This window comes from Caenorhabditis elegans, chromosome III (genome assembly GCF_000002985.6).
Source record: "Caenorhabditis elegans chromosome III".
NCBI lineage: Eukaryota > Metazoa > Nematoda > Chromadorea > Rhabditida > Rhabditidae > Caenorhabditis > Caenorhabditis elegans.
Window position 1 is genome coordinate 8,105,880 of NC_003281.10, and position 16,789 is coordinate 8,122,668.

Below are 16,789 nucleotides of genomic sequence, written 5' to 3' on the forward strand. Positions count from 1 at the left end.
AGAATTGTCTCCTCTTTTTCTCTCCTCATCATTTTCCATGCATCACCCCCAGCTTTTCGCAACAACGTCTATGTTACCCGTTTCAGATATGACAAGACATAGAGAAAGAGAGAGGAGGGTAAGGTTCTACAGACAGAAATAATTAGAAAACGTTTCACTGAGTCATTAGAAAAGTATACCCGTAATCATTGTTTTGTCACGTCATGACAGTAATATGTGTAATTCGAAGTTTCGTTTTGTTCCTCATCCAAGTTCAATAAAGCAATTTCACAGACAAACTGTAATTTCCATACTGCGTGATTTCAAAGTTTGATATCCAATTTTTACGACTTTGTGAAACTCGTACTTAACGGCGCACGGATTCATTTGGATGGGTCTCGCCACGAAGAAAAGGTTATGGTACCAATTTCTGAGTTTCGCATCGAAACTAGAGATTTCGTGGCGAGACCTATCTGAATATTTATCTGTGCGACTATTACTTAAAGAGTGACTTTAAAGTAGATCTCGGTGAAAAATAACTCTATTTTATTTTACGAGAAAAGCCGAGTTATTTTCTAATTGACAACTCCTATTTTTGGTTGTATTTTGCCAATCAAAAGTTTTAAAGAAACTGCAGGCTACCCAAGCTGATCTGTTATAAATCTTACGCTTGAACTAAACTCTACAAACTCTTCAAAAGCAATGCTCGTTCTCACACTACTCCCTTCCCTCTATGTCTCTCGCTCCTTGGCATGTATTTTTCATGTAGGCCTTTACCAGCACGTTGAGTCGCCGCTTCCGTAGCGCAGTAGGCAGCGCGTCAGTCTCATAATCTGAAGGTCGTGAGTTCGAGCCTCACCGGGAGCAAGTGCTTTTTTGCCCAATCGGAATATGCTATGTTATCTAGATGAGTTTTTGGTTTCACTTTTTCTTGCTTCTCCAATTTTAAGCTAAACCGAGACCGAACACCGAATGTGTAACTCTTTTGACTATTTTATAAGTGAAGCTGGTATCATTTCGATGCATCAGTTTGCAAGTACATACCCATTGCTATGTACATAATAAGATTTACTGGTTACTGACTTGACAGTCATGTCTTCTTTTTGTCGTCGCTTTCTTCTAAGCGCGAATAACAACTCCCTTTGTGTCTACATGTTTGTTTTATTAAATTAATACGAATTTTATTATTGGAAGAAAACTACTCCCCACATAATTTTTACATCTAATAAAATTTTAAAATAATCTTTAACTACCCAATAAAACACCAACAGAAATTTTATTACGACAGTTTTCTTCCAGACTTGTCTTAATTTAGACTAACAAAAAGTTTTCAGAGTTTTGTTTTGAAGTCCGATAACTTTTAGTTACTTTGAGAATAGATTCTTCAATCTTTGCTCATATATTTCAGAAATAATACCCTGATGGTAACCAAGTGATCACATTGACCGGACACTACGATTTCGAAACAAAGCATGATAAGCAGCTAGCTTTCTTGTCTTCTTGTATAACCTGATATATTCATTTCTCGAATCATTCTTCTCTTTTTTCTTCTATTGTTAACCTTTTGTCTACGTCTCATCATCTCTACATATTTTCATTGTTCTCTATTGGATCTCTTTCTAAAAAGTGTCCAAAAAAACTGACTTGGCGGTCACTTTTTGGCGCAAGTACCTGTTTGGTCTCAGTTGTTGTGAAAGTACTTTACAAAATCATTTCAAAATTAAAATTGATCTTCACTTATGCGAGTTTACCTTAAAACTTTTGGAATCATTTCTAAATACACTAGAAAATTTGTTGTGAACATGCAAAAAACCATGAAAAAGGAGGAGTCTATTTGGACGTTTACCTAACTATAAGTTCCGTCATTTTTTATTTTCTTATCAGTGCTCGTTGCTTTTAAGAACTTATATAAAGGTAATACCGTTGAAAAACATCTGCACAATCTTCTCGATTATGTAATTTTCTAAAAAATAAACACCGTTCATATCTTGGTCTTTTCATGTTTTGAAATGTTTTTTGATCTAAGTTTATTTATTTAATTGTTTTAAGATGGATTTAAAATTGACAAATTACATTTCCGGCATTATTCTGCTTCAAACTGTCTTCCACAACAAAAATTACAAAAATTTCATTAACGAAGTTTCATAATTTTTCTCAGAGAATGTTTCTTCTGAAAAGAGCATGCTTACTTTCTTTCAACTTACTTTCAAGGTTCAGTGATCATGCCAATTAATTCAATTTAATTAATTTAAACGATCACTTCAATTAGCTATCCATTATCTTTTTCTTATCTTCCGCACTTTTAACAGAAAAAGTCTAAAAGAAGTCTCTCTCTATCTCACCTGTTTCTCATCAGTTGTTGTTTCATTCAATGTCCATTCCACGGGGAAAACATTAAGTTCTTGTGGTTTTCAAGGTTAGATATTTTTGCTTGAGGATTGTCAAGCTATTTACTCGATAATATGGAATTTTACGTTTTGTATTTAGCCGTTCAGTTATGACCTTTGAAAAGACGGTCTACCTAATGCCAAATAATATTTAGAACTATTAAAAGTGGAGTGCAGGCTTGAACCCCTAGAATGTCTAAATACAAATAATTACAACACAACACAATAGTAGGGGACATATGTTTTTAACCCCATTTTCAGTATTAATTATGCCTCGCCATTTTTTAAACACAAGATTTTCAAAAAAAAAATTAAAATTATTTGGTCATTATGAATGCTTTCAATAATTTCTCCCACTGGCGACACTCCGCCTATTAGAGTGAAATTCGCTAATACTTTTTCCAATCACTGTTTGCAATTCTCCATCGAATTCTTGAAAATCGTCACGGTCTAAAAATGAAGTTTTTTCTATTCAATTCTCCCTTATTCGTGTCACTGTATTCGTTCAACTTTTGTTCAAAAAACGAACACATTTCATTTAAAGATGGCAGTTGTTGCGTCGACATCAGATGATTTCTATGCAAACTACGCATTCGAATCGGCAGATCGAAAAGATGAAAACTCAATTCGGGTAAGTGAATCTTTGAAGAAAGGTCTCATGAATTGAGGGATAAGAAATATAATTATAGGTACCTCGAAGTACAGAAGACAACCGTAGGCTCAAGTATGGACATGCAGAAGATGATAATTCAGATATTGCGTATTTGAATTTTCCAGTTATTGTACCATCACTTGTATTTACAGTTATCTCAATGGGATGTTTTGTGGGTAAGATATTATAAATAAGAATCTCTGAGAAATTTCGTTTAGAACTTTAGGTTATACCTAACAAAAGAAACTAAATCTACGAAAAATGCGAAGCAAACAATAGCTTGGGTTACTGTACCCCTTATAGGCACACACTCTTTTCGCAGGCTTAAATGAAAAGGTTTTGATCGTATCGAAACCGAATAACGTACTTTTGCAGTTTAACCATGGGAATAATTGCACAGAGAATTTGCAAAACTACAATATAAATCTTTAAAATCTTCGAGTTTTGTTGAAATATTTACATGCAACAACTTTTTGAAAAAGAAACAAAAAGACAAAATGCTAGCTGTTTATTTTCAGGAGGAATTTTCACATCCCTAAAATCCGACTACATCCCTGATGAACGAGAATTAATACGAGGATACGTTATAGAATATGGCAGCAGTCGTTTTCGATGTAACGTGAGTCTCCCCTTTCCCCCTACTTTGACTCTCACCCCTTCAACACCCGTGACAAGTGTACGCTCTCGACCGCTGTTACTCTCGAAGCACGGATGGCCGAGTGGTCTAAGGCGCCAGACTCAAGCGTACATTGCTTGCCTCAAGTTCGAGGTTAACTGGGTGTTCTGGTACTCGTATGGGTGCGTGGGTTCGAATCCCACTTCGTGCAGATATTTTTGAAAATTTTCAATTAATTGTTTTCAGACAACAATTCCATTTCCAGCAGATGGGCTTCCATCAATTCTTAATCTTTTTGAATTGAACGTGATAGGAAATGTCCTTTTCCGATATGCAGTCTGTATACCAATAGTAATTAGAGTATTCAATGCACTTACAATAAGGTAATTGGAAAATTAAAGTATTTTTCAAACTCAACGCCTTTTTCAGAAATCTTCTCCGTCATGAGTACGACAAAAAGTTCTCATCATTACATAAGGTTATGGCGGATTCAATGCCAATTTTCACTTTTGTTGAAGCTTTCATGATGTCCCTATTCAGTATTGTTACTGTACATGAGGATTTTCCAGGTAAAATCTGATGCTAAAAAATCCATTTTGTAGTAAATGTTCTATCAGAATAACGATGTTTTTTAAAGGAAATAAAACTTTTTTGAATCGAGAAAAATTAGCAAATAATGGTACTGTATTTGAAAAGTTCCACTCGTTACAGGACCCTTAACCTAAATATCGTTTAATTTCAGAAGCGAATCGTTTCTTTAAAATTGTATTTGCAATGTCATCCGTTGTTAGTATGCTGACCACCACTACGGTTATGTTTGCATTTTCGTCGAATTCTGAAAGTGTGAGTTTTTGATTACAAGACAATTTTCATTTTTATTTGGCATTTGGAAGTCAGAAATCTGATTCAAAAATTTAAAAGGATTACAAAAGGAAAGCTAAATTTTGACGTTTTAATTTGAAATTCACATTTTATCATCCACAAAAACAAAAATAAAGGTCTCACCACGAAATTTTTTCGCATCGTATCCGTACAAAAGTTATGCGTCTCTAAGTACTACAGTAATAAATACACTTTATGACGTCACAAATGTATTAAATTACATGTTTTGGTGGCTTGAATAAAATCTCCAATCTACACTACACTATATACTAAATACACTAATAATCTACACTTTTTTAAACTTTCGAACACTACTAAAATAACCCCATAAAAATTAATATTAATTCAAACTTTCAAATTAAATTTTTCAGAAATGGGATACTGTATCAATGATCATGAAATTAATATCAGTTGTTATTTATGTATATTTAATGCCACAATATATGCAATATCATCAATCTTCTATCACATTTCCAATTTGTCATTCATATAGTAAGTTTTCTTTCTGTCTTATTTTTAATTGAATCAAATTAATTTCAGTGCCCCAACTGTTCGCTTTAATGGAATATTTCATTATTATTGCATATGCAACGTTTCATCTGTCATTCCTAATCGATATTAGAAACATTTCATTCATTTGTTTCCCACGATCGTCCAGTGGAGAGTGTGAACCGATTGATCCAATTAATTTCAAAAAAGGAGCAAAATATGAACACTGCAGAGCTTTTGAATATAATCAACGAAGGATTCTTAGCTTGTAGATTGATGAATTAGTTACAATTATGTTTATTTAATTTTGAATACAGTTTTTTGTTGAATGAGAAAAAAAGAAACAAAAGAATCACCGATTAAACAACCAAATATTTAAAAATAATTTCACAAAAAGCAATTGAAACAGTCAAGACAAAAAAGAATTGAATGAAATCACGCAAACACATATGATATTCAAGAGAAGGAGAGACAGTTGGAGAAACAAGAAAATTGATACTCGTAACTATTTACACGTGCCACTCAACCCAATTGAGAATGGAACACAAATAATACGGTACTTTGTACGCTACAGTAACCCTAGTTTAATGTAAATTATTGAAGGGTATTTGTTAAAAAGGGAAAGCATTGAAGGGAGGAATTTAAATGGATTAAGTGAAAGAAAGAGATTAAGTAAAGAAATAGGAGCAATGAAATGGTATAAGGAAATTTGAATATTGAGGTAGGAAACATCTATTCATCATCCGATAAGTCTTCATAAACAAGATTTTTGCATGGTGGACCGTAATCTTTGATTGGTTGAATCCCGTTTTGAGCTTGAACAACTAAGGGATATTTGACTGGAATCTTCTTGGTAACTGCCACGTGACCGGTTGCCCGTAAATCGATAACTGATCGGAAAGCTGTTTTATCTGGAAAAATTATGATATTTTTTTTGACAAAATTCGTGGGAATAAAAGCTTACCGCCTGGAAGAGGAGGCAATCTGTTGGCTGGCAACTTCTCAGGATTTCGAACATCGTCATCATCTGAAGACACATCTGACACATTTGAGTTGACTGATGATGGTTTACCAGGAATAATAGGCATAACAGGATGATGTACAGCTTGTGGAGTCGGAGGTGCTGTCTGTACACCTACTGAGGGAGATGGCATCGCATGTGGTGTGGAAATTGGAGTTGGTGCAGCAATTGAAGCTGCTGCTGGCGGTTGCAGAAACTGTGGAGCTGATGCGGACGATGAAACTGTAGACGTTGTCGCTTTGTTCAAAAAATGAGAAAACGTTGTTGGGATCGGCCGGACAATTTCCGCATTGGGACGCTGTAAGAAAAGATTCATAGAATTCATTTCAATTTTAAAGATACATACCAAAAGATGGAATTTCTCGTAATGATCAGGCCTGGCTTGCTGCTGCTGTTGCAATTGTTGTGCCGCCTGCAGTTGAGCTTGTTGTTGAGATTTCTGATGAGCACTATGAATTTGATATTGTTGTAGTGCGAGCTTCTCCGCCGCGGAAAGATTTGCATATTGCTGTGGATTCTGTTGCAATTGTTGTAGGAATGCATCTAGTTCTCGTGATGGTTGAAGTACAGAAGTCGATTGGAGCATTCTCTGACAACGTTCCTCGTCTCTCTTGACAACGTCGTTAAAAATATCAAGATACGAAAACTTGGCAGACGGATTCGCGGCGGCAGCAGCTTCGCTACTCGAAATCAATTTAGTCACAATCCGATCAGATGGCGGCGCCTTCGCCTCTTCATACATCATCATTGAAAGACACTCCATAGCTTCATCTTCTGTTTTCACTGGTGGAATGCTCGATCTTCGCTGGTGAGCAGGAACACTTAAAATGCTCTTCATTCGTTGTCCAGAAAGAGTTCTAGGTCCTTCTGTCGGTTGAAGACGTTTTATAGATGCTGGCGTCTTGGGTGGTCCTTGATATACACATTCAATTTCATCTGAATTATTTGTGTTTGCAGGTGACACTGCATTCGAATTCATTGCAGAAGCTTTTGTTTGAAGAAGCTGCGGATGAGTTGGCTTGAAAACTTCATTCATCCTCTCAGCAAGTTCCTAAAAAATCAAATTGTTTAGTTGCAAAATTGAAATGAAACCAATGAAGGCTTCCGATTTTGAGAATGGAAGAACGGCCGTTAAACCTCTAACAATGCCATGTGTCGATTTACGCAGTAATGTGTACTCTCGGAGGTGAAGGAAAAGAGAAGATAGTTAGAAAATTGCTGATTTTTTCTAAAATGCTTCATTTTTGCTTATTATTTTTATATTATACATTCAAATCGGCAATCTTATTTCACAATTGGTTTTTTACAAAAAGCTGTTTTTCAAAATACTGTTTTGTCAGTTTTAAATCATTGGAGTTTCGTTCTGATTTTCGAAAAAAAAAACTAATATACTCGAAAAAATCGCGAAGCATTTTAGTATGCCAAAAGAGAGAAGAATAGAATAAACAATTGCCATCATGTGAATCATTCGCGTTCTGACACATTTTCATTTCAGACAAAAAGACAAACCGTTCTAAGATCAGCGAAAATTGAAAAAAATTGTGAGAAGTGTACACATTTCAAAAAAAAAACAAAAAACTATAGCACAAACCTTGTTGTAATCGGAAGTAGATGAATGTCCCGATGTTCCGGCAGTGATACTACGACCAGCAGCCCCAGAGATCTGAAATTAAAAATTTTAGAAACAGGGTTGTTCTACTTGATTTTGCACTTCATTCCCAATAAATTGAAATTTTTAAGTTATAGAATAAACGAATAGTAGAGGAGGGAAACGTTTGAAGGTTTTGAGAGAAAAATCATGATCATAAATTTTTTGTTTACACAAAGATTTTTTTCTAAAGTCAAAATAGTTTTATTTTAGAAACTTAATATTCCTTCTTTCACTAAGAAGTATTCAAATATGAATAAAGTTACTTACCGTTGGTGCAACACTTCTTGAAGCTGAAAGAGCAGGACTAACACCTCTACCACTTTGAATTCGAGAAGAAGAAGGCCCAGCCAATTGAATATGACGATGAGGTGCACCTTGCATACTTGTGATGCTTTCAATTCCTGATTTTCTCTTTGATTTTTGCTCTGGTTGGGTACCATGATGTTGCTGTTGTTGCTGTAGATGCTGTTGTTGAGCAGCAAAAAGGTATTGATTCAACTGTTGTTCTTGGAGAAGCTTCTCACGATCTTGAGGCTGAAAATGGGAAAATATAGTAATTTATATTCATTTTAGAAAATCATTTTTCTAAATTTGACTTTTTTCAATATAAATATTTTTATCAAAAAACTATTAAAATTCAGGGAAAATATGCAGTAACAATAGTTTGAAGTTACAGTACTCTTCAAAAGTGCGCACCTTTCAGCACTGAAAAAATGTCGTGTCGAGACCGGGTACCGTAGTAACCCAAAAATAGCTTAATTTTGCGTCAGGATAATATAACTGGTTAATGTGCACAATAGATTCAAGACAAACACGCACGAAACTTATGGAGGAAAAAAGATTTTAATTGACATGCAAAATTTTGCATCACGTTTCCATGTCATTTTTTGAATCAGAAACATGATTAAAAGACTGCTCATGCGTTTTCATTCTTCAACACCAAGGGTGCCCACAGTTCTGACACAAACCATCTTATTCTGATAAACAACAGCCAAATTGTGTGGTAGAGTTCCATTTGGATGTTGTGAAAAACGTTGAACAGGAGATGATTGGCTAAGTGCAATACGCTTGACTTGCGGAGTTGCTGAAGATACTGGAGCTTCAAGTTTTCTCTTTTGAGCATCTTGATGCTGCTGTTGTAGTTTCTTGAATGCTTCCTGCTGCTGCTGGTGCTGAATGATGGCCGCTTGATGTGGTGAAGCCTGCAGTGCTGGATACTGCAAAACAAAACAAAAGGGTCACACACGTGGTAAGATGATTCTTCAGGAAGAGAAAGTGAGGTCTTTGTGGGTGAATAGGTGTGTTGAGTGGTTTTACACAAAAAGCATTTCATGCACTAAATGGATCACACTGTCGTGCAAACACATATAACTATAGATTTTGAATAGTTGAAGATTTCAAACAAATATCTGACTTTTAGGTTTACCCTGTTGCGAAAAATTACGGTAATCGGGCTCGACACGACTGGACATTACTCTTTTTATATTTCTTTAAGCGTGAAATTTTCGGTCGTCTCGAGACCGGAAACCGTAATTTTGCGTCAAACATCGATTTTATCGCAACTGGGCAATAGATTTCATAAATATATCGCACTGAAATTTCGAATAATTAAAAATGCCTACCTGAGCTTGACGAATTCCAATATTGTTCTGACGTAATAAATTGTGGAAATCATTTTGCTGCTGTTGAAGTTGATCGGGTTTCTGCTCTGCGGCGTATCGTTGAAGTATTTCATGTAAAGTTTGACGATCAATCTGAAATTTTGATAAATAAATTTATTCTGGAATCAAAATCCCAACCTCATCAAGCTTGAAAACGGAGAAATCGTTGAACTTATTCTGCACTCCATTAATACTGAAATATTTTCGATTCTTAACAAGAATATATCTAATTTCGCGTGACTCACAATTTAGCAGGTTCATCCAATTCCTTCACTATTTCAATTCGTCTTGCAGCAGCTTGCTCATAACGTTGTTTCATCTGGCCGAGAATTTCGGTATTGTATTGCACTCGCGAGGCTTGAATTTGTGCAGTGTAAGTTACAATATTCTCCTCCTCTCGTTTCAAATGTGCATCCTCGGCTATTCTATCGCGAAACAGACGAATTCTCTGAAAATCAACGTTTTCTAGTGAATTCTAGTTTTATTTAAAAAAAATGTTCAGAGAAGAAACGTTTCACTTTGTACTCACCTTGATTAGCTCTTCTTTCAGGGTCCTCAGCTCAGCTTCTTGAACATTAGATCTACCAGCTGGCATCTTACTTCCAACTGTTGTTGCAGCTCGTGGACGATGAGCCGGAGGTGTCGCACTTGCTGATGTTTCAGAGGGAGTCAGCGATTTTTGATGATACGCAGTATTAATTCCTATCGGCATTTGAACACTTGCCGGAATGAGTTGAGGACGATTCATCTGATATTGAGCTTGTGCTTGAGCCTTCAAATGTGCCTGCTGTTGAGTTTGTACTCGAGCCTGAGCATCAGCTTGAGCTTTCGCTTGAGCGGCTTGGGTTTTCAGTTTAGCTTCGGCTTGAGCTTGTGCCTGTGCCTGTGCTGCTTGAGCTGCTTGTGCCTGCGCTGCCTGCGCTGCCTGAGCTTGTGCATGCTGCATGGCTAGTTGCTGCTGCTGAAGAATTAGCTGATGTTGAGCGTTCATGAGCAATGGATTTTGTTGAATAGCTTGTGGAAACTGAGGAAATTGATATTTTGCGTTGAGTAGTGTTCCGAGCATCTCTGAAAAGTTGTACATTAATATAAATATTTCAGCGAAAAGCTATATTACGCTGACGCGAAATCTTGCGCCAATATACGGTAATCGGTCTCGGCACGAAATTTTTTATTGAATACAAGCGGATGTGCACCTTTAAACTATTAAAAGTTAATGCAAATTCGGCAGAAACTAAAGTTTGAAATTACAGTACTCTTTAAAGGCGCACACCCTTTGCGGTTCACAAAAATTTGCCATGTCGAGACCGGACGGATACCGTATTATTTACCTAAAAATCACAAAAATTCGCATACAGATAATCATTATTATAATGCCCTTTTTCTGTTTTTTTTGGAACAACACAAAGATGATGAAGAAAGAAAGAAATTATGAAACAAAGCAAAACCGTGTGCCGTCTGTATTGTCATTCGATAGGAATGTACTCAATAATGCGTTTATAAAATTGAAAGTGATATAAACAAAATCTCAAATTTACCTGGACTAGAAAATAACTTCTGAAGTGCTTCATCTGGTCTTTGCTGTGCTTGAAATGGAGTTCCAGATGTAAGAGATCCTTGAGTTTGAGCTGCCTGTACCTGTGCCTGTTGAACTTGTTGCTGTTGCTGTTGTTGTTGAAGAAGAAGAGCAAGAAACTGAGGATTTATATTTCCAAGTTGTTGCATAAGATTCGATTGTTGTGGCTGTTGTTGTTGCTGCTGTTGTTGCTGCTTGAATAACCCAAGAAATTGATCCATAGAAGGAGTTGACGCCGCAGTCGGTCGAACTGGAGTCGGCGTGAGTATCTGAGCAGGCGTAGAGACTCGTTGCGGTATAAGCTGTTGAGGAATAGGTTGTGCAATTAGAGCTGGTGAATGTGTCGTCTGTTGTTGAGTAAACTGAGGCGCCGCACCAGATATGACAACGACTGGCTGTTGAATGGCAGGAGGCACAATAGTGACCGGCGGAACAGATGTACTTGTTTCAGTTGGTACTAGATGCTGAGAGGCGACAGAGGGTGAGGGCGACGTGGCATTGACGAGTCTCTCGGCTGTTGCAGCAGCGGCTGTAGAGACGGTCACTGGAGGCGCGGCACTCTGTGCCTGTGGCTGCTGCTGCTGTTGTTGTTGGACAAGACCACGCCCACCGAGCTCTCGTTCACTGCCGCCAACACTGCTTGAGCCGATGAGATGGGATGATGAAGAGGTTGGTGTGGGCCTTTTTGCTGGTGGCTCGTCTACATCAATCTCGAGAATGTCATTGTCCTCCTCACCATCATCAGACTCATTTTCCTTTGTATCCATTGGTTCCGGCGGTGGAGGTTGGGACGATGTCGATGGCTTTTGAATTCGGGGTACTGGTGGAAAATCTGGTTTGTGACCCCCAGACAAAATCTTCGGTGATAATAACGTCTTTACAGGTGAATCAATGTCTCTGACAATCACCTCCTCTTCCTCTTCATCTACATCCTGATCTTGATCTTGGTCTTGATCAGCGTCTTGATCCTGTCCTTCAGGTGAATCACCTTCCATATCAGCTGGAGACCCATCTCGATCACTTGGTGCCTTGGAATCCTTCCCTCTACTACCTCTGCTTGCATCCTCATCATTATCTTCAATCTCCATTTCATCAATTTCCTCTCCAAGATCCTCGACGGGTTTTGGCACTGCCTGAGCACGAGTAACAGCTCCGCCTGTTCTACGACCTCCAGCTGAACGAGGAGCCCGAGGTGTTCGCACTCTGTAATAGAAAGTTACTATATTTTCAACTTTTCATATAAACTTACGGTTTTTTAGCATTCCTCGCTAATCCACTTCTTCTGGCAGCAGCGCTTGATGTTGTAGGTGTATTCACCAATGCATCACCTCCTTCTTCCTGACCATTTCCATCTTCTTCATCAACTTCTTCAATCATTGGCTGAGTTTTGACACCATTCATAGCATCATATTGCATTTTGCACTCATTCGGTCGACGATTCATTCCTTCCGAAATGGAAACCCAATCAAGTGTCGGTGATGAGTTAATTAATGTCACAAGTTTTGTCTTTTCATCATCCGTCCAACCAACTTGTCCCTCATAGTTCAAGAGTTCTGCCATTATTGTTTCCTCTTTGTTGTTCACCTGAAAATATTTATTGTTTTTGTTGCTTTTCATATTTTTATTTTCACATTTTAATTTCTCATATCAACGGTGACAGGTACCGTGTTCTCTTTCCCAACCATAAAAGAGCCCATTCTCTCATGGGACTTTACAAATATAATTTTCGACCAACAAAATCGCCTTTATCACTGAGAATGCCGTGCATAGAATATACAACACTTCCTGGTTTAATAGAGTAGGATCGTTCAATTCTGAAGCTTGCTTATTCTCAGCACACTCCTTTCAAGAGATGAATGTGTCAGAATATAAATGAGAAAGATCAATCTCGAGCAAAGCACAATGTTTGGGTTTGAAGAGGGCCCAAAAGTAATAGATTGTCATTCTTGAACAAAACATTTCTAAAAATTTTTTAATCATTAACGTTTTATAAACTGTTGTACCTCAGAATAAATATGTGGAGTTGCTAATTTTCATTTCAAAGTGAAAATTTTAGTCTTACAATAATTGTTATTGGTTTTCAGTGGACTTTAAGCGTACTAGATATCAGTCTCAATACACCGAAAACTGATAAAAATTTCTAGGTTTTTTTTTCAATCGATGTTCCTTTTGCAATTTGACGTATTTAATCGAATTAAAAAAGATACCGGAAGAAAAGCGCGAAAATTTGTCGAAAAATATAATTTTAAAAATTCCCGATAGTAAAAAAATGATAAAACAGAGTGAACGAATATGTTTTATTTTTTATTCGAATGCAAATCAGTCACGAATCACACATGATACTGTACTTTTATGATCTCCCTATTATCCGAAAATAAATGTATGTGCATGAGAGAGAGAGTGTCGTATCAAAAAAGAGGACCACCGCATTCACCCTTTCCAAGTAATTGCATGTTCCTCCGATTATGAGCTCTCACTTTACGACCCTACATCTTGCTCTTTACTACTACATATTTCCTAATCCACAAAGGATGTATTGGTTAAAAGATACAAGAAATCGGGAAATCGTTTTTACAGTACAATTCAGACCCCTCGTTGATAACTTTTTCGGATGTCATATGGTTGTTTTTCAGAATAGTAGATATCCCCGTTTTAACAACTCACATCATTAATCCACCGAGTCAAGGCATTCTTGCATGGAGTACAAAATTTGACAGCAACACGTGTCGATCCGAGTTTATCCATGATGAATGCACGCGTTCTGACTGGAAAGTCGGCGAAATCTAGAGGAATATTCCTATTGACTCGATTTGCTCGTTTCTTCTGATTTGAGCATCGATTACCAAAGCACCGACTGAAAATTATGGTAATTCTAATTATGTTTCAAAGATTTCTACAACTTACTTGTCTTTATATAGTTTTGCAGCTTCTTCACGACAACCCGAACAAACAACTCGATCTTCATCAGGACAGATAGCTGAAATATATATTTATAGATACACACTTCTGACTTCTCAAATTTTTTATTGTAGGGTTGAAAAATGTATTCCTATTTTATTTTTTTCAGATACAAATTTTCACATCGCCTAGAACAAAACGAATCAGAAATTGCAGGGTTCTGCGTCGTTTTCTCTACGTCTGTGAAAAGGTGGAATTCGTCTCAAAAGGGGATATAAAGGGAGATTGAAGATTTTGAAATACAAATTTGAACATTATACTTACCAAAAATTTCATAAGCCTCTTTTGGCATAAATGTTCCATTAAGATCGATTCCGTTGACTGTACGACAGCAAAAATAACACATTAGAGAGTTTTTGGGAAATGAAGAAAAATCCAAAGGAGGCATCATTCGAAAGTATGCAAGCTCTTCAACCGATGGAAATGCTCCAACTTTATATTTTGTGACTCGTTTCTTAGGTTTGAAGTCCTTCTTGTAGTCTTCGGTTTTCTTGTTCATATAGTAAAAAAGCACAAGATCCGATGCGGTTTTATCAACAAAAAACTCGGTTAGTCCATGGAAAATCTTCACATGATCTGCTTGTCGACTCTTAAACAATGATCTCTCTTCAGGGCTCCATTCTTCAAGACGATCCAACACTGATTGTCGATGTTCTTTCTTCATATCTTTCAGAATTGAACCGGGTCGTTCCACAAATTCATCCATTTTTCGTTCACTCTCTGTGAGAAGTCGTGGGATTTTTGCAACACCTAGCCGAATTTTCTTGTCGGCGTGCTCTTTTGCCAGCATACTCTTCTCATCTTCACCGCGGATTCGTTCAGCACGAGCCCATCGTTCTCGATCCTCCCGTTCTCTTTTCAGCTCTGGGAATTCAGATTCTGCTTGAACACGATGAAACTCTGCGTATTCTCTGTAAAAAATGAAATTTAAAACCTAACTTTCTCGGAGAAATTGCTTAAAACTCACTTTCTTTCTGAAGTTTCTTCCCATTTTTGAAGATCATCTTGAAAGGCTTTGAACTTCTCATCATATTCACGGGCGAGCTCTTTGAAGCTGAAAAAAATTGGTTATTTATTAAGTTTTATTAAGTATTAATTAATTAAGAATGAAGTTGGAGTATCGAGAATGGAAATGTTTGTCGTTTTGAAAAATCACATTTTTTAAAACTTGGATATTTAATTCTTTCTGGAGTTTTTAGAAAAATTGGTATTTCTGAATTTTAGACTGAAAAAAAAAATTTTTGAAATAATAAACACAATTGAAGCTACCCCAAGATTTTCCAACTTTAAATTATACAAACCTTTCCATGATTTCTTTGTATCTCTTCGCAGTCTAGTGTCGTCTTTCCCACCGTCCCGATGAAATACAAAGACGACTTTCGACCGGAAGAGCAATTTTCTGATTATTCAATGGTCGTTTTACACCTCTGATATCCTATTCCCTCCTTCCACTTGTGATTATGTGATAAGAGGAATAAAACCTGAAAATCAATAAATAAGAGAAAAGAAAATTTTCAGAACATAGAAAAACATAAACTAAACGAAAAATAAACGGAAGTCAAGCATAAAAAACATAATCCAAAAGTAGGAGGATTAGCTTGGTTTTCATTTAAAGGTTAACATGATTCTAATTGGTATTAAGTGTTTCGAGAATATGAAAAATGACAAATAACTAAATGAAAATTTTAGTTTTCCAAAATTGTTCTTAAAGTCTATTTTTTTCGAAAGTCTCTTCAAAAAATGTTTTAGACTTCTTTTGGCCTACACTGGACAGAGAACACTCCATTTTTCAGAAAATTACCTTATTTTAAGAATAGTTTTACTTCGCGTAAGGCAAAATAGAACTTGAATGTTTGGTTTCTAGAGCATCTAGTTGTGAGCAACATCATAGTATCGCAAATATTGGATTTAAAAAAGAAAATAGAGTACTTCGAAAATGACAGATTAGCCTAGTTAGTATTTTAACAACTAATCAATTTTCTCATAACTTTCTTAAATGAGTTGTGAGAGCAATGATCCAAAAAATGAGACTGAAAAGCGGAAGACAAAAAATAAATCTAGATTCTAATGTCCCCCTTTGCTCTCTTCATCTATTGCTACGCGAACTACATTCCTTATTGCATATTCGTCATTGTCATCAACATCATCAGAATAAAAGAAGAAAATAAAGAAAATAAGAACACGAAAATAGTGAAATAAATGAAGAAAAGGAACATTGCAGATGTTATGAGAAAGAAAGACAAACAACCGAGAAAGTGAAAGAGATAGATAGGAGATTGGATTGAGAGTATAAAAGTTCAGGTGAACTTAATTAGCAGTCGGGGCAAAAACGGGGAAAAAGTAAGCACGGACACTTCCAGGAAGTTTGGATTAATGGAAACGTGCGCTCATATTTTTTTTCTAGTTATTTTCTAGTAACAAACCCATGAGCAATTATCAGAACAAAACGTGTTTTGTTGCGAAAAAGCTGGAAATTCAGAGCAATGGACGCGAATAAAATTTCAAAGAATATCAGAAATTAAATAATAGGAAACGTATCTGGTGACTGCAATATCGTTTTTGGCGAATAACAATTCTTAAAAGATGAATAGAAGTTAGAGATTGGTTGTTTTAAAAATAAGTACACTTATAATTGTGGAAAATAGGGTCTATCAACTTCGACTTGATACTTAAAAAAAAATTGTGAAGGTAAAAGTTGTTTGGAAAAATGAGAAAATAAATATGAATCTTGTCCCATAGTATGTATACCTACGAATTTTACTAAAACTGCAAAAGATTAACAAAGAAGGAAAAATTAAAAGACTATCTTTTATTGAACTATCGTATTTTTCATTTCCAGTAAGAAAGATAAATCCGTATTTATATTCAACAATATATATAATTTAGGATATTTAGTGACATCTAAAAGGGCAACAGC

At 36.3% G+C, this 16,789-nt stretch overlaps 2 protein-coding genes and 4 non-coding genes across 7 annotated transcripts; 3 read left to right on the forward strand and 3 right to left on the reverse strand.

Annotated features, from left to right (window-relative positions):
• Nucleotides 1–772: 772 nt before the first annotated feature.
• Nucleotides 773–858, reverse strand: C14B9.14. The gene has a single exon (NR_052489.1). It is a non-coding gene; the product is annotated as an Unclassified non-coding RNA C14B9.14 (non-coding RNA).
• C14B9.t1 lies at nucleotides 774–846 on the forward strand. The gene has a single exon. It is a non-coding gene; the product is annotated as a tRNA-Met (tRNA).
• Nucleotides 859–2,910: 2,052 nt separating the features above from the next.
• On the forward strand, nucleotides 2,911–5,334 carry C14B9.3 (uncharacterized protein; the record flags this gene model as incomplete). The annotated part of the gene is made up of 8 exons (NM_066370.5): nucleotides 2,911–2,997; nucleotides 3,056–3,194; nucleotides 3,537–3,637; nucleotides 3,881–4,017; nucleotides 4,064–4,203; nucleotides 4,377–4,477; nucleotides 4,888–5,008; nucleotides 5,057–5,334. The coding sequence occupies 8 exons, from the start codon at nucleotides 2,911–2,913 to the stop codon at nucleotides 5,275–5,277; spliced, it is 1,047 nt and encodes a 348-aa protein (NP_498771.1). The 3' UTR covers nucleotides 5,278–5,334.
• On the reverse strand, nucleotides 3,713–3,855 carry C14B9.13. Its single transcript, NR_052490.1, has one exon. It is a non-coding gene; the product is annotated as an Unclassified non-coding RNA C14B9.13 (non-coding RNA).
• On the forward strand, nucleotides 3,724–3,845 carry C14B9.t2. Its single transcript has 2 exons — nucleotides 3,724–3,761; nucleotides 3,800–3,845. It is a non-coding gene; the product is annotated as a tRNA-Leu (tRNA).
• gei-8 (Nuclear receptor corepressor 1) lies at nucleotides 5,289–15,353 on the reverse strand. Of its 2 annotated transcripts, NM_066372.8 has the most exons (17): nucleotides 15,174–15,353; nucleotides 14,840–14,926; nucleotides 14,137–14,783; nucleotides 13,819–13,891; nucleotides 13,579–13,768; nucleotides 12,164–12,498; nucleotides 10,877–12,117; nucleotides 9,868–10,406; nucleotides 9,584–9,786; nucleotides 9,477–9,531; nucleotides 9,300–9,431; nucleotides 8,646–8,894; nucleotides 7,945–8,211; nucleotides 7,618–7,689; nucleotides 6,373–7,077; nucleotides 5,970–6,324; nucleotides 5,289–5,916 (listed from the first exon to the last, which is right to left on the reverse strand). In NM_066372.8, the coding sequence occupies exons 1-17, from the start codon at nucleotides 15,179–15,181 to the stop codon at nucleotides 5,738–5,740; spliced, it is 5,337 nt and encodes a 1,778-aa protein (NP_498773.3). In that variant the 5' UTR covers nucleotides 15,182–15,353; the 3' UTR covers nucleotides 5,289–5,737. The 2 variants fall into 2 exon arrangements, with proteins under 2 accessions (NP_498773.3, NP_741245.3); NM_171207.9 differs by lacking the exon at nucleotides 8,646–8,894.
• Nucleotides 15,354–16,789: the final 1,436 nt, after the last annotated feature.